Source organism: Hippopotamus amphibius, chromosome 3 (assembly GCF_030028045.1).
Source record: "Hippopotamus amphibius kiboko isolate mHipAmp2 chromosome 3, mHipAmp2.hap2, whole genome shotgun sequence".
In the NCBI taxonomy this organism is placed as follows: Eukaryota; Metazoa; Chordata; class Mammalia; order Artiodactyla; family Hippopotamidae; genus Hippopotamus; species Hippopotamus amphibius.
Genome location: NC_080188.1, coordinates 39,002,378 through 39,027,894, shown reverse-complemented (window position 1 = coordinate 39,027,894; position 25,517 = coordinate 39,002,378). Strand labels below are relative to the sequence as shown.

At 34.5% G+C, this 25,517-nt stretch overlaps 1 protein-coding gene across 5 annotated transcripts in view; it reads left to right on the top strand.

The window, feature by feature from the left end:
- The window catches only part of EPHA5 (EPH receptor A5), a 320,729-nt gene that overhangs the window by 15,311 nt on the left and 279,901 nt on the right, over nucleotides 1–25,517 (top strand). For all 5 annotated transcript variants that reach the window (XM_057728863.1, XM_057728861.1, XM_057728862.1 and 2 more), the window contains exon 2: nucleotides 10,470–10,534. In XM_057728863.1, coding sequence (XP_057584846.1) covers nucleotides 10,470–10,534 — 65 coding nt within the window. The remainder of the gene's footprint in view (nucleotides 1–10,469; nucleotides 10,535–25,517) is intronic.

Below are 25,517 nucleotides of genomic sequence, written 5' to 3'. Positions count from 1 at the left end.
CAATTCAGCAGAGGCTAAGATTGTAGAAACATGATGACTGTTACTTGGTGAGGCCAGTAGTAACCTATTGTCTGGTGTTGCACACGTTGTGCCTCCAAACACAAGTGAGATTTTGATATCAAGGAAGGAGAAAGGATGTTAGTAATTAATGGGCATAAAATAGCATCTGATACAATACCACTAAACAGAAAATTTTTTTATTTCATTTTACTTTATTTCCTTCTTTTTCTTTTCCTTTATACACATTTTAAAAGGAGAAGTAGCCAATTATTGGCATTATATTTTGACCAAAAATATATTTTAGGTACCAGATTAACTGGGCAAAAATGATAGCTCCTGGATCATCAATCTTATACCTTGTAAAGATACATAATTTATTGTATTTCTAAAAAATGACTTAAAAATTACTTTCCTGCTGTCATGAATCTTGCTAGCTATTTTGAAATGGATAATTAGAGCTAGGTACTAAAATGTTTATGTTTAGCCACCTAAAATTATTGGGCACAATATTTGTTTGTACTTCAGTCTGTATTGCTTTATATTTTGACCAGTTTTTGATGACAAATTGTTATCCAAGGATTTCTTGTAATGTATATTTTTTCCATTTTAGATAACAAAGCCATTCTGTAGGGTTTATACCAAAATTCAATTTTAATTAAGCCACAAGACTGACATGAGGATAATGACACAAGTTGTCAGCAAAAATTTGGGTCAGTTCTCGTTTCACAGTAAGGGCTGCTGGGCCATACAATTGTTTGCGCTTTTTTGGAAATGCCATCACCTTAAAATACAGACTGTGAATTTGTGCAAGTTTCTGTCTGTTTTAGTGCATGTTCAGATCTAATCATCATTTATCCTACCCTGAAGGCTGGAAAGCTAATTATTATATAGATTGTTTTGCAGTTTAGTATATTTCAGTCAAACATTAGGGGTAATTAGGGACTGGGGTCAGGATTCGTTGCAAATGAAGAATGAGCTTTGTATACATTTCCCATTCTATTCTCATGTGTGACATATAAGGATGAAGTATATTTCGACAAATGTATACCCGCTTTTGCCCTGCTTAGTATGCTTAAAGCATAGTGAATAATAGAATAAAAAATTAACAAGAGTGTTCATCATCACCCTTTTGCTTTCTGAGATCTTGTAACTTAGTGTTGGGAATTTGATACTAAATTATGATTTCTCCAGGAAAACTAGTATCTGCTCTGTTTAATAGATCTGAGGCTTTTCATCTTATATACAGTACTACTAGAGCATTATGGGAGATGCTGGCTTCTGTAACGTTATTCAAAATTCATTGATTTAGTAAAACTCGATATATAGAAATTGAGTTTCAAAGGAGGGAAGCTTTGGATTCAATAAGTCTGATATTGCGGCAAGTGTGATATAGAAGCAAAAGAAAGAGCTTTGGAGTTAGAGAGACTTGAATTTAGATTCTGGTTATGTGCTTATTAGCTCCATGACCTTAAACTGCTGCCCTGTTTAGCTTTTCTTAACTTCAGTTTCCTTATTCATAAAGTGGGAAAAATAACATACCAAAGGATCATTGTTAGGATTAAGTGATATAATATTCATTAGTTACAGATACATATAATTTTATTAGTCTTAATCACTGATGTTACAAACATGAGAATTGAGACCCTTAAAGTAAAATCACTTCCGCAAGCTCACACAGCAAACCAGAACGATAGGACCAGTGAATATTCTCTGTGCAGTGAACCATTCTCAGAGTGAATCGTGAATTTGCAAATTTATTTCATATGCTGAGGATTTGCACTATTTTGTAAGGAAGAGCTTCATATATTATCTACATACATTGTAGAGCGGCACTGAACAGGAATTAAGTGAGCATATTCTGTAATATGACAATTTTCAAGCCCAGTATGTCATCTAATTTTCACTTTTATTTTTAGAATAAAAACAGTATGTAAAATTAGACAAGTTTGGTTACCATAGCTGACAAGGTGGCCACTGAAAACCATAGGGTTTTGCTCTTTTCATGCAGTGTGTCCGGTGAATGGAGTGTACTGCTCATTAGCCATAATTTCGCTGTCTGTGGATTTCAGTTACCTTTACCTAAACACTCTGTATGGAATAATTAGTAGATACACATTCTCAATCTTTCTTTGCCACCTCCCTGAATTTACCATTTTAGTCTATTAACAATTCAAAATCTTTAACATATGTCTTTGATTGCTTTTTGCTTCCTTCAGAGTTGTATGCTTCATAGCATAACTATGCTACGGCTTACTTTTCAAAGAGTAGTGGCTAAAACTTGTTTATGATGATTTAAAATATTGTGTTACAAAAGTATTTTGTAATGAAATGAACAAAAAGAGACAAAAAGAGCAAAATGAGCAGAGGTGAATGTATTTTGAAACAAAGGCAATAGTTGTTGTTCATAGTCAACAATAAGAGTAATAAGATTGAGAGAGACAACAAAAACCATCTATCCGTGAAACATAAATAATACGTTGGTTTAAGTAACTCAGTTTGAAACGTCACTGGAATTCTTTAAGTCAAATATCTTTAAATCAGAAATATTGAGACATGATAGAAGACGACCAGACTTCTGCATAAGAGAGACTAAAGTTTGCCTTCAAATTCTGCCGCTTAGCAGCTGTATCTGTTAGCATGTCTTCCTCTGCAAATAACAGCAGATCATTTCCCATTGGATTAAGCAACAAATCTGATTATTTCCCATAAAACAGAAAGTCCTAAGAGAGGCAAATTTCAAATTTGGATGGATTAGCAACTCTGTGGTGTAATTTGGAACCAGATACTTCTCATCCCTTCACTCTGCCAACCCTAATCTGTAAGCTTTGCTCTCCTGCTGATTCTCCTTATTTGCTCTAGGTGGCTGCATCAGTTTCAGGAAATACACTCATTCCCAGCAACTTTCAAGGCATCCAGGAGTTTGCTTTTCTAATGTTTTCATCATAAAAACTCCTTTCCTTTTCAAATCATCTTCCCAGCTCACTGGACAAAAATGAATCAATAGTAAGACCACATAATTGGAACTGAAATAAGTTCAGCATTGCTAATGGTGAAAAGAGAAGGAGGGAAAAGCCTGAATGAAACTGGAGAAGAAAATAGAGACCAATTATTCTGGGAGAATTTACATTAAAAACAATAAGACACAACTACAAGGTTTGAAGTAGGGTAGTGACGTGACCACGTTGGTGGCTTAGAAAGGTCTTTCTGGATGCAGTGTTTTGTAGAAATTTTCAGGGACCATGCTTGTCTACTGAGAGACCAGTTAGGAGATTTTTCAAGTTAAAAATTATGGCAAGGATTGACTGGACTGGTTCTGCTATGGAATGAAACAGAGCAGGCAGTGCAGAGAGTTACAGGCAGAATGAAGTTAGAATTGGTGGGATTTGGTTACTGGTTCATTGTGGGGGTAAAGTTGAAGGAAGACAAAGGTGACTCACAGATTTCTGGATGGAACAACTGGTTCTATGGCATTGCATTCACTGAAATAGGGAACACTTTTTTTTCCGTACAGGGAAGATACTTTGTTCATTTTGGGACAGGCTGAATTTGAAATGACTGCAAGTCATGAATGTGTTAATAACTAGTTGATTGGAATTTCAGGAGAGAGAGATGGATAGAACATATGGATTTGGGGGGTATTAACTTTTACATTACAAGTGAAGACTTGGAAGTTCATGAGTTTCTCTTCAGGGGTCCTTACATAGGGATTTGTGCTAATATCACCTCTAAAACCAACAAATCAACCAACAAAAATTAAATATCCTAGCCACTCTCCATCCTAAATAGTCTGATTCAGTATGTATGGACTAGTGCTAGGACATTTGTTTTTCCAGAAGGTTCTTTTTCTTATTTCCATTTTAAGTCCTAGTCAAGAATTGTTGGTATAAAGTGATAAGTGAAGACAGTCTACAAAAATAGAGTATGACCAAAGCCAAGGTGTGAGGGGTTGGTAGAGGAAGATTAGCTTATAATGGAAACACAAAGCCAGAGAGGTAAAAGAGAACCACAGAAATAATTGTCACTGAAGATGAAACGTGAGAGAGAAGGTCCATGGGGTGACCATATGCTACCAAAACATAAGGAAAATTAGAAACTCAGAGCTACATGATTATCACAATTTTTAGAACTAGTCTTCTAGATTGGTGAGATTTTTCACAAGCAGTGTTTGACAGCCACGGTTCATGTACAAATAAAATAGATTTGTTCATGACCAGGGTTTACTTCATTGGCCTTTGGATGTCCTGGAGATGTAATCAAGGTATTTGATGATTTCTAGGCCCTAAGTAAGGGACTTGATTATAGGAAAAGCCATAAGCAAGGCTTGTGGTCTGTTATGAAGGCCTCAGGTATTGCCTCATGTTTTCTTCCTTCCTTGGTTTCCCTAACTGGGGCTCTGAATGATACTGCAGACTGTCAGTGTTCTGTTTACCCTCTAGGTTTGTTGAGATCATTAAATGAAAGAATGTATATAAATTGCCTGTAGAATACCTGACACATAGTAAACACTGAATAAATTCCTTTCCCCATATTCTTCCTTTTTTTTCCCCTAGAAATAGGCTGTACAATTATGTTGCTCAGAATTACTAAAGAAATGAGTACTCTCCCAGTCATTGTGGAAATACAATTGGTTATAGATTTTTTTTTCAAGCAAAGATGATAGAAATCTATGTAACACCCCTAAACCTAAAATATAATTCTTACCAAATTTTAAAATTTAGTTTTCCAAAGGGAAACACATGTGCTCTTTCTCTGCATTCCTTTTGCCAACTGTTTTTTGCTCCCTGCAGCAGTTGTAAAATTATAAAATTTAGCCCAGAAGCAAGAAATCACATCTGTGCTGAATGGGACCATGGAGAGAGGCTGGACAGCTGTATATCTGGGGTTTATTCCCGCAGATTAGTTAAACGTGTGCTGTAAGAGAATCCAGTAGCTTTTCTGATACTGTCAAATGGAAATCAATAAGCAGGCAGACATCAAAACTCAACTGTATTCAGTGGGACTTTGGTTCAATGTCTTTAGAGAAAGGGAATGTCATCTTATCTGCTAATGATCCAAAGTATTCTCTTCACACTGTGATCGAGGTTCGACTACCATTATAATTGTGTGTGTTTGTTAATGTGGAGATGATAGGAAAAACAGAAACAGTAAAAGATTAAGAATATGCCTTTTGGCTCTCCTTTACCTTCGTTTCATCAAGAATCACACATTCTTTCAACGCATTCCCCACTGATGGTTGTGGGACCAAGTGTCCTTGAGCTGTCGTTTGACTCTTCAAAGTCTCAACACACTTTTATCCCAATACATCATTTTCCTAGAAAATCCAATAACGTTTTTTTTTTTTTTTTTTTTTTGGCTAATATTAGCAAGATGTTAAGGAGGAAGCAATGGAGTCAGAGTGATACACAGCATGTTATGAATATTTGAAAGTTATACCCATTAAAGAGCATATTTGAATAATTAACTCCAGTTACTCTTTAATATTTAGAATGTGTGAAGTTGAAGCCTTAGCAGTCTTTTTCTGCATATTCCACTTTACTTGTTCTGCCCTCCCTTTGTCCTTCTTGAATCCCAACAAAAATAATGAGTTAGCAACTCTCTTTTCCGAAAGTAAATTTTTTAAAAGCTTTTCTCTGTTTGTTCAAGAAAGCATTGAAATTATTAGTGTTTAGTAATAAAATTAAGATATACTTAAGATTAGTTTGAGTTAGTTTCTGTTCCAATATGTTATTTGGTTAGTCAGTTAACTGATTTTTACGTATTAAAAGGTTCTTGTATTTGTAAGTTGTTTTTCTTCTGTTAACTTCAGGAATTTGTAAGTTGTTTTTCTTATGTTAACTTTAGGAATTTGCGATAGACTAAATACTCATTGACCTCTGTGGAGTTATTTCTCCTGGAAAATCAGTCTTCTTAATTACTGATTAGATTACCAACCAATATGCCCATCCTCATTTTAATTGTAGAATGGCTGATAGAAAATGACCTTGAAGGCTGTCTCTCAGTTTAATGGCGTGGCTTTATTTTAAAATATAAATAATAGAATAAAAACATTTTTGCATAAAATTTCTGATATCTAATTAATGTCTTTCAGAGTAACTGTGGTATCAAACATTTCCTCTAATTATATTCATTAGTGGCTTCTCCCGGACAAGTTTTAATTAAGTTGTACAATGAAGATCAATAGTCATTGTGTATTCATTGCAATTTACAGCAAGCATATATACTGTTCAGAACAATTTAATTACTGTAATTGTAGCACAGAAGATACTTAGTGACTGTGCTCCATTACTGCCAAACCCTCTTTTAATAAATTTAGTAATGAAATTGGGAAAGGAAGTTCTGAAAATTCACATTTATATATACGCTATATCTAAACCGGTTTTTATGTTAGTAGCTTAGGTAATGGGGGGAATGGAGGCATTGATAATATCAGTAGCTTGAAGGTTTTACAGGTATACCATCATGAATGTTGAGAAATTATTAGCGCATAAACAATTTCACTTGTAATAATAGTTACAATTGGTTACTGAAAATGATGTAGAGGTGTTGGGTATTCAGGATACTCTGTTTTCTCTAAATAAGATGTCAGTTTTTATTACTTTCATTTCCTTAAATAGGAATAGTATTATCATTTGTAAGGAATGCTTCCAAATGTGTTAACTTTTATTAATGAAGATCATGCTACTGACATAGTGTGCAAGGAATTGTGGAAGTAGAGATTGTCTAGAAGCATCATAGGTATATACCAGGGTTTCTCAGCTTTGGCACTGGTGAATTTTGAGCCATGTAATTCTTTCCTGGGTTGTGGAAGAAGTCTTGTTGTGCATTGAAGGATGTTTAGTCAGTTGCCTGCCTGGCTTCTTCCCATGAGATGCCAGTAGCAAATACTCGCCTACTTCCCAGTTTTGACAATCAAAAATGTCTCCAGACATTATCAGATGCCCATGTTAGAACTACTGGTGTGTGTTGATTCAGCCACACCCTCCTGATCTGTCTACTGACAAGATGTTTCATTCATACGACAAAGAGCTATTCAGCTGTTTTGAGTGCAGGCTAGGTTCATAGGCATGAGTCATAGTGTTCTTTTAGGGGAAAAATACAATTCTGTGTATTCCATGTCTTGGATATTAGAATTGGGTGTTAATAAAATACTCAGTAATATTACCTTACCCACATTTAGGAAAAGGAGAATCAGAGATGGTTTCCTGGGGAAGATAGTTTCTGAAATATATCTTGAAGTACAAATGAAAAGTTAGCAGTTCACAAAGGGAAAAGGGTATTTGAGATAGCTAAAGCAGCATGTGCAAAACTTAGAGGTGTAAGAAAGCTCTCTTACTCTTATCTGTATCTATCTGTCTATCTAATTTTATAGAGATCTAATTTTAGATAGTTATTTTTCCTGAGGCATCAAATCCCAATTTACTCTGCATTATATGGACAAAATTATAATATAGTAGTCTGCAGGTAATTACCTAAAACATCTAATTTTTCTTTTTTTCCCTCAATTTCCAATTCAGTAATGGTGTATGCAGATATCTGCTTTGCATTGTGAATTTTATGAAATCATCTGCTTCTATGAGGAAAGCAATTTTAGGCAGTACTGAAAAGTGACATGCATATATTTCCTATAAAACACCTAATCTGTTTATCTGAAGAGCACCTTTTGACAAGATCATCAAAAGGAAGATAAAATACATTCCTATTGTAGTTATTTCCATGTGTTCAGAAATGTATTCTGATATTGAAAACTCCCAATAAATTGTAATAACAGCAAAGCTAGTATTTTGAGGTCATTCATTTACTTTCACACATATGTATTTTCAAAGCCAAAAAAGAGTAAAAATAGTAATTTTAATTAGTGTTAATTCAAATGAGGGTTAGTAAATTTTAGAAAGACATCTGGAATTCTGTGATAATAATGAAAATTTCAAGATGCACATATTATTAAGAAGTCTACAAGGAACACTGTGTTTCCTCATGGCAGGCTAGTTATGAGTTCCTAGAATTCCTTTGCACATCACTTTGCCACCACAGGATTAAGTTCAATTAGACTGCCGTCATAGTGGAAGGCCTTTAGTTTGCTCATTTGCTCTACTTTATCTAGTCGACACAGATATGCTGCTGCTCAGTATCAAAGGTGAATAAAATGAATCATAAAGATGAATAAACAGAACGATTTAGGTTCCGCACTCCCCTGATATTTAGTCATGTCTAGACACAGCCCTAGTGCCCCAGAAAAAACTAAAATGAGGACAAGGACATTTAAGTTTAATGTAGCCTTATTCCCATAGAAACCAGAAGAGCCAGCAGTAGAGTAAAAACAAAAGTGTGGGATCTACCTGAAAAATTAGATTTAGTGGGGTGACTGGAGGATTTGCAAGGTTAGTGGGTAGTGAAACAGTTTTTGTTTGTTTGTTTTTTGTTTTTGCTGTTTTAAAATTGTAGTTTTTCAGTTTCCTCTAAATTTCCTCTAAAAAAATAAAAAATAATAATTCCACAAATTATTTGTGGAGTTCCCTAAAGTCAATATAGTGTATGTAGGCTAAAGTTGATACAAACATTCTATTGGATTGCATTTTTATAGTTAAAGAGCTCAGAACTTGATGAGGAAAATAGACAAGTTTATGTGTATGTTACAATATTGAGTATATGTGTGTGTTTTTTAAGATTTTAAACTTTTTAAATTATTTTCATATTAATAATTTTAATATAGACTGTTACCTTAGTGTGTAAGATATGTATGTTTATATATGTGATATGAAATAAAATGATGGATTATAAGGATTAACTGCACACAATTTCCATAGCATGTTGAAAATTTCTATTTCAGTTGTGATCTTGATTTCCTTGGTCAAAATAATTTTATAGTATGTTGTCTCTCTTTTTTTAAATTTATTTGTTTATTTATTGGCTGCGTTGGGTCTTCCTTGCTGTACACGGGGTTTCTCTAGTTGTGGTGAGCAGGGGCTACTCCTCGTTTGGATTTGTGGGCTTTTCATTGTGGTGACTTCTCTTGTTTCGGAGCGTGGGCTCTAGGTGCTCAAGCTTCAGTAGCTGTGGCACGTGGGCTCAATAGCTGTGGCTCCTAGGCTCTAGAGTGCAGGCTCAGTAGTTGTGGCACATAGGTTGCTCCCAGGCATGTGGGATCTTCACGGACCAGGGCTTGAACCTGTGTCCCCTGCATTAGCAGGCAGATTCTTAACCACTGCGCCACCAGGGAAGTCCCTATAGTATGTTCTTTTGCAGAAGTTTTATAACACATTTCTCAGCCTATCAGCGGTTAAACATTTAGTACCCTAGGCTTATACTTGCAGGTTGAACCATCTTTTTAGAATTGCAGGCATTTTAAGATACTGGCTCTTGAATGCAGTGTGAGGAAGCTTCAGTAGCTCTGATGAGGGTTAACCCAGTTGTTTCCCTTTTGGGTCCAAATACCATGCTCATTCAAAGTGGTTCAGCTGCACAGCATGTCAAGTAGATCCATTTGGTTTAGGTATAATTTGTTTGAAAGATAATGATCTGTGATCTAGGTCTAAAGCATTTTGACTACATAGCACCCTTTAAACTAATTTTGGAAGGACAGTAGATGGACCTGTTGAAATATAAACTCTGTGAGTGTCTATGTATGTGTGTTGTGAGTATGTGTGAGTGTGTGAATGTGCAAGTGTGAGAGCATGTGCGTGTACCTACTCTTCCATTGCTTCCTTTTGCAGTGATGATGTTTGGACTTCCATCTCGGGAGTTAGAAATATTTTAGGATACCCAGATCTAATTGAGGTCTGCCTTTCAAAAATGTAGCTAATAGTTTTGTAAAAAACACATTTTGGACTATTATATAAGTAGAAAGTATCTTTGGGAATGCAGTGGGCACTTAACTATAGCAAACAACCTTAAGAGCAGCTTCAAATTCTTAGGCTTGGTTAAGGGTGTGTAGATTTATTTCTTAATTAAATTTGCAATTTGGATTACAGATTTTGGTTAAATCACAAAAAAATGTTACAAGCTTGGGAATAGTTTATTGCTGTTTAATGTAAATTATTTGTTGTTTCATAACAGCTTTCCAGAAGAAAATAGAGTATATTTAGCTGTAATTTTATGGCTGCAGCTTAATCCCAAGACCTAGAGTCTTTAAAAAAAGGACATTGTCCTCCTGGTTTTCTGTAGACCTTTCATTTTTTTTCTTTTTCTTATTAATTATTTTCCTTTATTCTTGTTTGATCAAAAAAAAAAGGCACTTAGGGTAATGACTTGTTTATATACTTTTGCTGTAATTGTTCTCCGAATAGTTATTCAAAATCACTAGTTCTCTTGCATCCTAATAATGTTTTCTTTAAATTGTAACTCTTGTGTTCGTCATAATGAATGCTTAATCTGCTTTCAGTTATGGAAGCAATACGTGCTTTTAATAATACTATGAAAATAGTGATGTATTTTTGTATATTTGACTCAGTTTTGTGTTCTTTCTCTTTTAGTGAATTTGTTGGATTCACGGACTGTCATGGGGGACTTGGGATGGATTGCTTTTCCAAAAAATGGGGTAAGCCTTTATGAAATTTTCCCTACAACTTAAACTACTTGAATAGACATCATCTTAAATGTAATATAGCTGTAAATTCTCTGAACATATTTGTTGTTAAGAAAACAGGGGTGTGCATGAAGAGGAATGAGGGAACTTCAAATTAGCTCTGAATGGGAAAAGCAGGCAGATTGAGGGAGAGATCTCAATGACTGAACAACGAATATATTATTTTCCTCTTTGAATCTATGTGTTGTAGTTCTTGCAACCAGATGTTTTTAGGGAAGTTACTCAATTTTGTATGTGATTTCTGTATAAAGCACAATTGACTCCTTTATAAAAACATAATCTTTTGTATCAGGAATAGGCTATTTCCAGTCATTATAACAGCTTCATCCTTTCTTTTTCTTTCTATTGTAATTGTTAGTATAGTGTTAGTTTTGTTCAGATTTTTAAACAGGTATTTTTTCAAAACTCGTGTAATTTTTTGAGTGATGTTTCTTTTGGCATAGCTAAGGCCTGATGTTAATGCTGAAGAAAAAAGAAGTTACATTAGAGAAATTTAGTGAATGTCCACTTATCCAAGTATGAGGAATGCATGTGGAATCCAGGTGTTATACTTTGTGTTATGTCTCCCAAATGCAAAATGAAGAAATGTTTAAAATTATATTTTAAAGAAAATAAGCAAAGTACAAGTAGTCCCAATAAAAGGTATGTATGTGTATATATATATACACACACACACATATATACTTTTTATATATTGTTATTAGGCTCAGTCATTTATGATTAGATAAGCAGCCTAACTCTAAGTGAAATACAGATCATTAGCATGATGTCACAAAAAATTTTGGAGTAAGAGCATCTGAAAATTTTCTCTTCCACAAAAGCCATGAAAAACTGGAAAATATTATAAGAATCAACTTTTCAGAACTCTGGAAATTAACCAAAATCTTGGAGCAATCCAGGGAACATTTAGCCAAGAAAAAGGACTAAATCTTATTAGAACCACAAGTTTGTGGCATTTTAAGGTGCCCTGTGTCCTTTCCTGCCTCTCCAGCTCTTTAAAATAGCCTTGAAAAAAACCAGAAATCTGCTGTCAGGGTGAAAACCAGCAGTCTGGCAGGCATTAGAGTGGGCAGAGTCAGGTAGGAGACTCTTCAACGACTTGATCTCAGAGAATTGTCATTACATACAATCTGATAACTCCATGAAAGAATGCTCTCGTAAGGGTGTCTTGACTTGTCTGACTTAGAGCTCCCCCAGTCCGAAAGCCTTTACTGTACTAAGTAAAGAAGAATATTCTTTTTTTTCTCAGAACATTTTCCTGAATTTCAGGCCTTAAGAATGAATATTTTATTATTTTATTTCTTAGACGGATAAAAATAGTACCTTAAATCTAGGCCTGAGAATTGAGCAAGTAACTTAGGAGAAACACTGTTTACCCCTTGTAGTCAGGCACCCATTCCATATACTTCTTAGAAACAATCATTGCATTTGTCAGACTTTTTCTTTGCTTTTAAGCTTTTAGATTTCTTATGGGGATCTCATATTTACCACTGTACAGTGTTTCTAAAACTTGGATCAGTTCCTGGCATATAATAGAATTTCAATAAATATTTATTAGAAGGATAACTTCTTTTATGTTTTAGTTTATGAAATGGGGCATACATTACTGAGATGTAGTTTTGCACGAAGATTGAATAAGTGGGACTGAGAGTAGAACTGGACACAGTGTTGGCACCCAGCAAACATCCTTTCTTTGACCTTCTGTCGGACTTCTATTCTCCTCATGTTGAGAGATCCATCAGTCCATCAGGTTTTTGTGTTTCTTTGTTTTTTGACTATAGGTATATCTGTATGAATTCATTGTTAGCATGTAAAGACTGGGAGATTTCATGTAAAATCTGAATTTCCAGCTTCTCTGTTTAGTTGGAAGTTTCAGAAAGCCAGAACTAGCAGCTTTCTGTGACCTCAACAGCCCAAGGCTGAGTAAAGGCTGCTGTTGGAAGAGAGTAAGCAAATTCTCCTGTTTGACTCAATTTCCACCTGCTACTCTTCAGTCATGTAAGTTGCTGGTCTGGTATGTTGGCATTATCATGTAGTCATTTTTTAATATTGCATAAGCATCTGTTTTTCTTCTGTTTCAGGAGGGACTTTAAAAAACTTCTCTTTTTGCTATATGCTGAGACAGTTTCTTCCTAGTTTTTGTTTGAATATGTCACCTAAGTTAGGGCACATCATTTGGATTTGGGCTTCAGCATGTGCTTTGTAGCCACAGTGTATGAGATAGACAGTGGGTGTATGTGTGTGTGTGTCTTCTGCCTCATGGTAGTAACTTGAGGTCTCCTTTCCTTTTTTTTTTTCCTATATATATCTGAGAATACTATGTTACGGCACAGTTTGCTTTTATGCAAATTTGCTGCATTTATTCATCCAACAGAATGAATGAATGGGCACTTAGTTTATGGCTAGAACTATTCTAGGCACAAACTAAGTGTGCCTTACTTAGTTTGTGCCTAGTTTTGGTAGTTAGTTATAGTAGTTACTATTTTTGGTTAGTTGGTTATAGTATTGAAGAAGAATCAGTGCCTACTATAACCAGGGTTATGGTAGTGAAGATAGTAGTGAAGAAAACAAGCAAAAGTCCCTGACACCCTTGAGCTTGGGGCAGCATTATTGTTTTGAGAATGAGTTATCAGAGTGTTAGAGCAATGTGATAAATGAAATGCATTCTTTTCTTTTCTTTCTGTTCTTATATGAAAGTGGTAGAGAGGTGACAGTATTCTCTCAAGGTCATTAAAGCAGCTTGTGACACAGCTTGGAGGAGCACGTGTATTGCATTTGGCACATGTGCTGTCATATCATTGTTTCGCATTGTCTTGCCATGAAAAAAAATACTCTTTCATTTAGTACATAAATTCATTTACTACTAACAATGACAATGTAAAAAGTATTTTTCTGTAGATGAAGAAAATGAGACTCAGTAAGGGTGAGTGACTTGCCAAAGGTTATGCAGTTGGTAAGAGATTGAGGCCATTTTAAACCCAGGTCTTCCAGGATACTGATTATTTTAAACCGGAGGTGAACTCCTCCAAACATTTAGGTCTCCAGAGACGTGAGTAGGTTCTGGATGGTTCTCAGACTTCTAGTTTATATAAGAGAAGAATTGATGCCAAAGAGAAAATTCATCTCAAAGAAAGTTTTAAATGAGCTGAAGTGGGTCACATGCTACTAATTGCTAGATCATAATACATATTTGAAAAAATATATAGCATATAGGTACTCAAGTATATAAGTTGTGTTTGTTATATTGTGTATACGTAATATGTATAATTAAATAATTATATAAAAGGTAGATAGGTAATGAAAAGGATGAACTAACTTGACTCCCAGCTATATCTGTAATTCACTCTATTATTTTTGGGACCTGTGTGAATCTCAGCTTTCCTATGTGTTAAGCAGAGATGGGTGGCTATTGTATTATCTGTCTTGCAGTGTTGTTTTAGGATAAAGTAAGATAATATATTTGAATGCACCACCTCCTCCCTTAACCACTAAAGAAATAGAAAAGATGATGGTTGTTAAAAAGCTACTTTTGTATCACTGTTTTCAAACATGAGCAGAACACAACATTTTGGTGGTTAAAAGCAATAACCACTTAGCTATCTGTTTGACATTTGTTCAGTGAAGCGCAAAACACTTAAAGAGTTTTTATGCCTCAACTCCCAAATGTGGGACTCAGTACTCTAATTTCATTTGAATAAAATTAAGGGGAGGGTTTGGAAACTTTTTTTTTTCTCCCAGAACTGGCCTTTAATTGTAGACAGAAATAAAAATAAACAAGCAAAACCCAGACTGACTTCTGGCTTAAATGATGTAAAATATGCATAGTTACCCTCAATTCTAAATTTCACTGCTTATTTAAGTAAATATTTTTTTTCCTCCAGAGCACCTTTTGTTAGTATTTTACATTGAGGTTCTCAAACTTTTTTCAGCCTCAACTCATCAGGACGTAATTCTAACAGTAATAGTAATTCATAAGATTGGGACTAAGGAATAATAAAGAGGTGCTGAGAGTTAATTTATTTCATGATTGACTCTATTGTCATCCCTCTATTTTTTTATATTTTCATAAGATTTTGTCTTAAAATACTTGCTACTTTTTTATTACCATTCGCCTTATTTTTAAAATTAATATACTTTATTTTTTAGAGAAGTTTCAGGTTTGCATAAAAATGAGCAGAAGGTATGCAGAGTTCCTATATACAACTTCAATATCCTCCTCACCCTTTTTCCACTATTAGCATGTTACATTAGTCTGGTACATTTGTTACAGTAGACCAGCTAATATTGATGCATTTTTATTAGGTAAAGGCCTAGTTTATATTAAACTGCACTCTTTCTGCTGTACATTCTCTGGGTTTTAACAAATACATAATAACATGTGTTTATCATTGCAGTGTCATACAGAACATTCACTGTCCTATTCACCCTGAAGATGTACTATGCATCCTTCTGATTACATTAGAGTTATTTCATTCACCTTCTGGAACATTTAATATTGATTAATCTATATAGCCTAAGCATGCATGTAAATAGCATTGTTTCCTGGAAATTCTGAGCAAGTGTTTTCAAAACTTATAAGAATAAAATGAATGGCTATCGTGTTTGTTTAGAGAAAATTATGCTCTTACGTCTTAGAAATTCCACTATTGCTTTTTTTCCATTTGTTGTTGTTACAGAAGATCACAAGATACACCTGCCTCCTTTGCTTTGGTGGAAAGCCTTTTCCCCACTGAGTTCTCTGTACTTCCTGTACACACAATGGGCAAGCCATCACATTCCCCTGGGTGTCACCTCTGAATCGTATTGCAAATTCTGCTTTTATTTTTGCTCTCTTTTCTTCTTCTATTCAAAGAGGAGAAACATTATTTTTGCAATCTTTTTTTATGCTGATTTTAGGGGCTATTAGGATCATCCACAATAATGTATTCATTTGAGAGAGATTCCAGAATATTGACTTAAATCATATTTGTGCTAAAAGGAAGACAGAGTAACGTGCTCTCTGCCTAGGGGAGAAAGAACAAGCAATAGTCCTACGCAAAGTCACTTCAAAAAAGGAGTTTATGGCTTTTCTTGCTTTAATGTTAGTTTGTTCTGTTTTCTGATTTCTTTGAGACAGAGAACCTGTGTATTTACTTTTGAAGTTGAAAATAACTCAAGTTTAAATAATGGACTATGAATCCATCATTAGTGTTTTATGTGGATTCTCTTGAATCAAGAGAAGCTTAAACTGGATTTTCTATTCCAATACTCAGATTTCCATAAAAATGTATGTGAGGGTTTCCTGTGCGATTCCCTCCTCCCCAAACTTAAAGGCAAAAAATGAGGAGAAGTATTTGAACCCTGCTAATCTCATATATTTTGGTTATGATCAGGGTGAGTTTTGCCAGAACCTTGTTTTGGCTTTGCTTTCTACCAAAGGCGAAGAGAGAGAATGGCAAGCATCGAGGCCCGCAGTGAGCACGGAGAGGCTAATAAAGATTACAGCAATGTTGCAGTGGGGGAAAGAGCACCTTAGTGGATACAGAAAAGCTCTCTATTTGGACAGTGATAGAAAATAATTCTAAAGGGAATGGATATTATGCTATATGATGCAAATGCCAGTATAATGAAGAACAATCCTGTTCCAGAGTAGCTTTGTATTCATTATTTTTTAGAAAAAAAAGCACACCCAGCCCGTAAGGTAATTAAGATAAATAATTTAAGGAATTCAAGATAGTCATTAAGCATACACTGAAGTTTAGATGAAGCACAATTTCACATTTAGATTTCCCACATGGAAACTGAGCAGTTATGAAGAAAGTTTTTTTAAAATGTGCAGCTCTGCTTTGGCATATGAGACAAGTGTTGTATTTCGTCTTTGATATATACAATTGTATTGAAAGTATTAGCAACAGTCACAGTGTATTCCTGCAAGGTAGGATTGAGACATTGCATATATTGTTTGCTTACTCGGTATCACTCTATATATTTAGTCGCTATAAAACAGTGCCTATATATTCTTCTTTGCAGTCTCTCAAAACACTCCCACATTATAGGGAAACTCACAGATATGAAGTGGAAAATGGCCTTTATTCATGATATCCTCTTGTTAATCCTTTCTTCTTACTCTAACTGCAACAGGCTAGCTAAAGACCTTATCCTTCAAACTGCAGTTTAAGTCTTACTTCCTCAGGAAAGTATGGTTCAGAGACTAACTGTTCTCCCATTAGCAGATCATGCTGTGAAATCCTTTTTCCCTCCATCCCAATCCCTATCTATTTTTTCTGCAGATCACAGTGTGTACAGCTATGTTATCCACACTCATCACTTTGACTGGCTTTCTACCCAAACACTTAATTCTCCTGATTCATTCTTTCTGGATGATATTTTCTGTTGGTCTGCATAACAAGCTGGGAGCATACATGTAAACAGTTTCAGGTTATTTCTAAAGAGTTATATATAAGTTATATATATATATATGATGTCAGACACTTACTTGAAACAGCCATTTTTGAAGCCAGTATTATTCCCACCTGTTTCATATTGGGTCCTCATATTTTCCTTTTCTTCATTATGTATGTGGAGATTTTTGGGTCTCTGTCTAGAAGTTTCTCTGTGAAATGTTATACTCTACGTAAAATCTGGACCTAAAATCCTTTTTCTTCTGAAAAAAATTCTCTGCTCTCATTGATATTTGCTCCAGTTTCCATATGTGACTAAATGAATTTTTTTTACTCTCATCTTCCCATTCATTGATGAAGATGTTAAATAAAACGGCTTTGCAGAGGTCCCCAGGGGCCAAACACCAGGTATTTTCCGAGTGGTTTGATTGCTGTTTATCATGCTCTTTCTTTCCCCTAACCATTCTTCCACTGTTTTCAGTTCCTGTGACAGTGCTCCCATGCAAGTCAATTTGAATTAATTTTGCAAGCAAAATGCTTTATGGTTCTGAGTACATAATCTCCCTCTCCCACAGAGAAAAAATATACTGTAATCATCCAGCATTCCTGTTGATTATTTCCATTAAAGGCAGCAGGGGGAGAGAGAATGCTCAAGACTCCTCTTGCATTTGAAGTTTTTTGAGGCTTTTGCTATTCATTGCCTTATTCTCTCTCTCTCTCTTTTTTCTTTTATGCCATTCGCTGCTTGCACTAATGCAGAAAATGACTGTCCAAACTGCTCAGCCTGGAATCTCGGTCATCTGGAGCCTGGGGCTGCTATCTTTGTGATCTTATATCCCACCACACTTCCCCTCAAATGAACCGACTTCTCTCTTCTTAACTCCCCAAAAGATTCATATAAAATTCTACCTCTAGTGTTAATCCATCTCAATGCTAATCATTTTTTTCCAAAGCCCAGTTTAAGTTATACAACATGAAACTTTCCATTCCCGCCTGGAAGGGTGACCACTTCCTAGGCTGAATCAAAATCCAGCACTTTCTGTGTATTGAACACACTAAAAATTAGATATTTATAATGTTACCAGTGTTTGTGTGTGACTACTATAAGCTTCTATAGTGTAAATACCTTTATGTTATTATCTCTAGCATGTTGCTCTATGCCCCAAATATAATTCACATCAGCTGCATCTGCCACTGATTGATACATAACTAGGCATCTGAATCTGTAGGAAGTGGTGATTGTTTAGACTCAAAAGGGTATACATTTTTGGCTAAAAATAGAATAGTAAAAAGAGATACCAAAGTTTGGATCTAGGGGTTCTTATTTATTTGGAGTCATGCAAGCTCAAACCAAGAATCCTTTATTTTTATTATACAACTAATTTTACCGAAAGACTATTATGTGCCAAATAGTGAGATTATATTGATATACAGGACTCATTTCCTCTCCTCAACTAGTCAAATAGATAAGTCTGAATGATGTCCCCTAGGGTTGTGAAATATATAGCCTGCACAAACACATACACAACTCTGGAGCGCCTTCTCTATTGAGTTCAATCCAAATTACTAATTTGTATACATATTTGCCTCCTTAAAGGCATTATGGTTAACATGGAGATTTTGAAATCAGCTAATCTAGATTCAGAATCTGACTCCACACCTTACTACCTAATGTGTAGCAAGTTAATCACTCTGTCTCTGCTTCCTCCATAAATTATATATAATACTACCTACTGCACAATGTTCTTATGATGATTAAAATAAGATAATAGTGCAATGTTTAGTACAATGCCTGTTTAACTCAAAGAACCCAAGATCAATTGAATTCTTGAAAAAAAAATTGAAGCCAAGGGATTGGGCAAGCTTTCATGAGCTAGTGGTTGCCCTCTTTCTCCGGTCCCTACTTTTGACTAGTCATTTCTTTGTTGTTCTCTCAGCAAATAAGATTGCTTTGTTTCACTTTCACATGGCTTTCACCTGATTCCAAATTTGATGCCTATATTTAAAAGACCAGCTCAGACTGACTGGGGATGTTCCAAATTCCACAAAGAAAGATTTCCACTTGGTTCTGCTGGCCATCACTGATTCAAATATATCCAGCTGGATTGAGGAAGGAGGGTAAAATTGTATAGTATAAGTATAGCTGTAGCTGTTAGTGACTATCTCTGCTACAAAGAGAGCAGCTTAAAAAAAAAAAAGGTGACGTCATCTCAGTTAGTATCTCTGGGGTATTCTGATAAAGAAGCATTTCCCAAAGTATAAAGTTGTTTTCTCATATAAAGTTTATTTAGTTGTAAAAATAATTACTAATATGAAATGTTTTATTCCAGAAATTTTTAGTGAAATTAGTTGTTTCAATACATAATTTCCATCATGTTTCTAAACCCTGATTTCTACAATGCATATGAATTTTACCCAGCATTCAGTAATCTTATTTGAGTGGTCTATTTGATTTATTTAAAATCTATTTGATGATCATGTTTAATTAGCCTATTTGACTTATTTAAAATCTTACTGTTATATGTCCCACTATTCTTATATTTTAGACTTCATTGTAGTCAGTGATTCTACATCTTTTGGTTATCATCATTCTGTTCTGCAACACAAATATCTCTGTACTTCTGTGCTACTTTGTGTATTCCAATGTACATCTAGTTATTATGAGTGAGAAGACTAATAGCATCCTATTAGCTCATTGTTTCCTTAGAGGCCAAGAAAATTCCCCTTGTGTTTGCTGACCTGGTTCTGAAAGTCCCCACGCTACATTGGAAGCCAAGTCTCTTGCTTAGAAGCAAATTGTAGGTAAAAAATATAGGAACAAAAGAGGAAGGCAGTCTTTGCTATTGAGTAATAGTTTTTACAGTCTTTAACATCAATTAATGCTTTTCATATGTGAGCTTGCCTTAAGTGATTTCAGCACTTCCAAAATTTTATTGTGACTATTTAATACCATAGGTTGTGAATCTGAACTTATTCAGAAAATACCTCCTAGTTCAGCTTTATTTCTTAACATTTGATCTAGAACATATATGATGGAAATGGTGTGCATATGCTTCATGAATCCTTCTGGATTCCACTCCCCATTACATACATCCGGACAGGACAGCTGCCAAAGCTGTTGGGGGTTTCATTTTAAACAGAGTTTTGTAGAGTTGGGCATGCATGGACTTTTAGTTGATTATAACATGCAAATATGTAATAAGCTGAAGAATCACAGGCTGTGCTGTGATTACAAATTATTTAAATAATGGAGGATTATTCACTTTGTGTCACAAATAGTTCCAGTCTGCACAGTTAAAGGCATAATGATGAGTATAATCCTGACAGATAAAGTCATTTCATTAAATAAGCTTCTCTGGTTTACTGTTTGCTTTATTTTGATATCAGATTGAATAATGGGATTTTTAAAGGTAATTTAACAGTGATAGTATATTGTATTTATATCACCTTATAATTTTGGAATTCTTTTACATTTGTAAAATATATAGATTGAGGTTATTATAGTAAAAATAGCATATAATTTCAATGCTAATGGCAGGAAAATTAAAATGGTTCCAAAAAGTAATATTAGAATGTCATTAATTTGGAAGGTGAAAGGTAGCTATAATGTCATCAGATGTTGATAGTGTTTTCTAGCTAGCCAATCACCAGTAATTTTCATGGTAGCTTTATTCCTTTCATGCACTGAAATTTACTCCTGACATCTACATATAGTATATATTGTGTTGCTCTTTTAAAGTAGAAATGAGCATGAATTTACAGTATCATATACACAGTCAGTAAAATATTGCAGTTAAGATTCTCTTGGGTTTCGCTAGTGGTGTAGTGGTTGGGAATCCGCCTGCCAATACAGGGGACACGGGTTTGATCCCTGGGCCAGGAGGGTCCCACATGCCGCAGAGCAACTAAGCCCGTGCACCACAACTGCTGAGCCCATGTGCAGCAACTACTGCAGCTCAAGCGCCTAGAGCCCATGCTTCGCAACAAGAGAAGCCTCCATAATGAGAGACCCGCTCTCCACAACAAGGAGTAGCCCCTGCTTGCCACAACTAGAGAAAGCATGTGTGCAGCAACGAAGACCCAATGCAGCCAAAAATAAATAAATAATAAAATAAATCTTAAAAAAAATCTCTCATGCACCATCTTTGCAATGTTTGTATCTTCCTCAAATTCATATCTTGAAATCCTGATGCAATGGTATTAAGAGATGGAACCCTCAGGAGCTTAAGTCAAGAGAGTAGAACCCTCCATATGGGATGAGTGCCCTTGTAGGAGGCAGGAGAAGTTTGCTTCCTCTCTCTTTCTCTCTCAGTCATATGAGGATACAGCAAAAAAGTGTCCATCTATAAGCCAGGAAGCAGAATCTCATCAGACAGTAGGTCTGCCTTGATCTTGTCTTCCCCAGCCTCCAGAACTGTGAGACATAAATATTTGTTGTTTAAATCACCTAGTCTCTGGTATTTGTTTAAAGCAGGCTGAGCTAAGACAGGTGCCAATTTCTATTTTTCTAAAGGAGTAATAAGGTATAATGTGGTCAGACATAGAAAAGGCAGTTTGAATATGGGAGCTCTCTCTTTCCTCCTCAAACTACACATCTTATAAAATAAATATGTAGTTAGTAAACAAGACAGACTTTTAGGATACAGATAACTTAAGGAGGGCTAAGACTCCTGAACTGATGCTCATTATTTGCCAAATTGATGTTTTACTTTAGTAGATTAGTAGATTTAATAGATTGTCTGAAACAGAAAATTCATGCCAATGGAGTTCTGTACTCAAGTAAATTTTAAAAATATTACGTGAAGAGGAATTAAGCATATTTCTCTACTTATTGCATTATATTAAGCCTTTGTAGATTAATGACCATGCAGGTCTCCCAAATAATTTGATCAAGAAACATTTTACCCACTATATGTATGAACATCTTCATGAAGAATGTTCAGTGGAACGTAGCTTAGAAAGTGTTTTTTTCAAATACCTTTTTATCTTTTTAAAACATATCTGGATGCAGTGATAACAGAGAAACGAGAATAAAGAAATACATGTTTTCCCTTTGTCATAATGACATACGGAACAGTGTCTAAGAATCACTTTCTTACACGTGCCTGGAAATTTTGTCTAAGGCACCATAATAACAACTAGCTAGTCTGTCACTGGAAATTATGGCCTGTACATAGTTTTATATGTTGGATGGGCCATCTTAGGCTTATTATACATTCTTATTGCAGAGACTAGGTGACCTAGACATGCAAGCTATGACTGGAGAGGATTTCAGATCTACTATTTCCAAGGATCAGTGAGAGACATTCCCTTTTCATTTACATAAGTGAGAAACAAAACAATTTATGTAGCTCATGCTCTAATTATACATCTATATAATATCATCTGTTGCTACATGGTAGGATAGAGAATGAAGCAACATAAAATCCCACAGAAAGTTATGTTGAATGAATGTCTTCTTAAAAAAAATGGTGTAACTTTTCCCTAAATCTGAGCATCACACATGCACAAGTGGATTTTCTAAATAACACTCTGATTTGAAATTATGAGTTTGCATTTAACTTTGAAATCATGCTTTTAAACTTAATTTCTTGAATAGTTTATTTGTTCATCATTTCATCCAACAAATATTTATCCATCAAACTACGTGCTTGGAATTATACTAGCCACTCAGCATACAAAGATGCAAGTTATTCGTTGACTTAAAAAAAAGTGCTAGGGCTGGAGATGATATCATTATACAATTAAATATATAAAGAAATTCAAGTCTTGTAGTACTTTTTAACAGTGAAATTTGAACTCCAAATTCAGATGTGTAACACTCAAATGTCCTATCAAAATAATGATATAGCTAGTAGTGACTTTTCTGTGGACTCTGGTAAGCAATTTGTATATTTGATGATATGTTAGGCTTCTACTGTGATACTTAGAAAACCTCAGAAACTTCAAAAATATTTTTCATTATTGCAGTAAATTCATGTTTTATTTCTCCATTGTCAGTGACAAATTTAAATGCCAAGCCGTTTTACATAATGCCTCTTTTCAAAATGTAAATTGTCACTCAAAGTGTGACTTAGATATATGTGATAGTCAGTTAACATTTATTGAAATACTTTCTTTAAATAAATATTAAAATACCTGCTGACAAACCCACGTACTGGATTCTGGATGTTGTCTATGTCAATTGGTGATACCAAAATCGGATTTACTTATTTTTAACTATAAATTGAATCAGTTATTATATTGCGGACAATTTCTTATCATGAAGCTACAACCACAGAGACGAGATAAATTTGTAAATTTATTTCATTTTTGCAATGGCCTCCTTTTATGAATTAGGTCAAGTAGGTCAATTACTAAGTCTTTCCAGAGATAAGAATATTGACATACCTCCTTGGAGAACTGAGAGAGAAATATAAGCACTGTTTAAATGCTTAATATCTTAATATTTCTGAATGTCATAGCTGGTATCACTTGGTGACTGGAGAGATTAGTTTACCTCTTGTGTTATATACTATATGATTGCCTCTGCACATGACAGGAGGTGCATATGGAACACATGAAAATTCTTCATAGATGTGTGCTTTCTATACACTCATGTAAAAAGGTAATTAATCATCTTGTATATTGTGTATGATAAATTGGCAACTTCAGAAAAAAATAGATCCACAGGGACAGTAATTCTCTTTACATGGTTTTTTCTTCGGTTATCTCAGTCTATTATTACATTTAGTAGATTTCCCTCTATAACACAGCTCTGCATCTTTCTTTTACATTCATTAATTTATGTAGGAGATCACATATTCTAGAGCTTAATATCATAAGGGAAAATCTTTTTTTATTTATCTAAATCTGAAATATCTTTAATGCTATAGTTAATAAAAATAATCGTGCAATAAATATTGAACTCCAAGGTGGTCATTTCATCTATGTCAATGACTATTTTTTACAGCAGTTGATTTTTTTAAATTAAAAATTTTTTTTTACAGTAGGTCCTTGTTGGTTATCTATTTTATATGTAGCAGTTTGTATATGTCAACCCAAAACTCCCATTCTGTCCCTTCCCGCCTTACCCTTGGTGACCGTAAGTTCATTCTCTGTGAGTCTGTTTCTGTTTTGTAAATAAGTTCATTTATATCATTAATTTTTAGATTCTGCATATAAGCAATATCAGATGATATTTGTCTTTCTCTGTCTGACATTTCACTTAGTATGATAATCTCCAAGTCCACCCATGTTGCTGCAAATGGCATTATTTCATTCTTTTTAATGGCTGAGTACTATTCCATTGTATATATGTACCACATCTTTATCCATTCATCTGTTGATGGACATTTAGGTTGCTTGCATATCTTGGCTATTGTAAACAGTGCTGCAGTGAACATTGGGGTGCATGAATCCTTTTGAACCATGTTGGCTTTTTTTACAGCAGTTGCTTTTAAATGTCTGTTTGTCTATTAAATTTATTCCTTTACAGACGAAATTATTTTAAATAATTTGTGTCCTTAAAGACATCTATCTGCAAATTTATTAGAATATTATGAGAGAGGTAACAATGGGCTTGATTTTGTTATGATTTTAAAATGAAATGCACTGTTACAGTAAATGAAAGTTCTTGCCCCCGTCTACAGTCAGCAAGTCAAACATCTATCAATGGGTGCCAACCACTCTCTGCAGTGGATTTGTGAATCACTAATCTGAAAGGCAGTGTATAATGACACGTAAATATAAAAAACATTCAGTTTTCAGTTTTGGAATGTCACCAAAATTATTTTTGTATTTGAAAATAATTCAATAAAAATTTTTATCTTATAATTACTTTCTCTCTTCCTATTTAACTTTTCCTGAAGTGCAGCAATTATTTCCACTTTACTTTTACCTCTATTTTCGTAAATCTCTACAGGTTATTTGGCCAAATTCTGTTGTTCTAGTTGCTGATCATAATTGGTAATAGTGAAATGTGAGGTTAGCTTCTAGATCATAGATTTTATTTTAATTTTTTTGTCCATTAGTCGTTAGTTGCCAATGGTGCAAATATATGTTTTATTTGGAATTTAGCAATTTTGTCAAATAAAACTTTAAATTTTATTGCTAGTTATAATAGTTGCCATAGTGCTATCAGAGCACGTGGTTGTTAAAACACATAGTTCATTTGTTTCTAAGAGCAAGATACTCTGATCTATTATGTGATAAGGCAGAAATATACCTATCAGGCAGTTATGAAGCCACTGACCTCTAAGTCTTTCTTTTAACTGAAGTATAGTTGATTTACAATATTGTTAGTTTCAGTTACACAGCAAAGTGATTTTTTTAGACTGTATTCCATTATAGGTTATTACAATATATTGAATATAATTCCCTGTGCTATACAGTAAATCCTTGTTGCTTTATCTATTTTATGTATATTAGTTTGTTTCTGTTAATCCCATACTCCTAATTTTTCCCTCTCTCATTCTCCCTTTTGGTAACCATAAGTTTGTTTTCTATGTCTGTGAGTCTTTTTCTGTTTTGTATATAGTTTCATTTGTATTATTTTTAGATTCTACATATAAGTG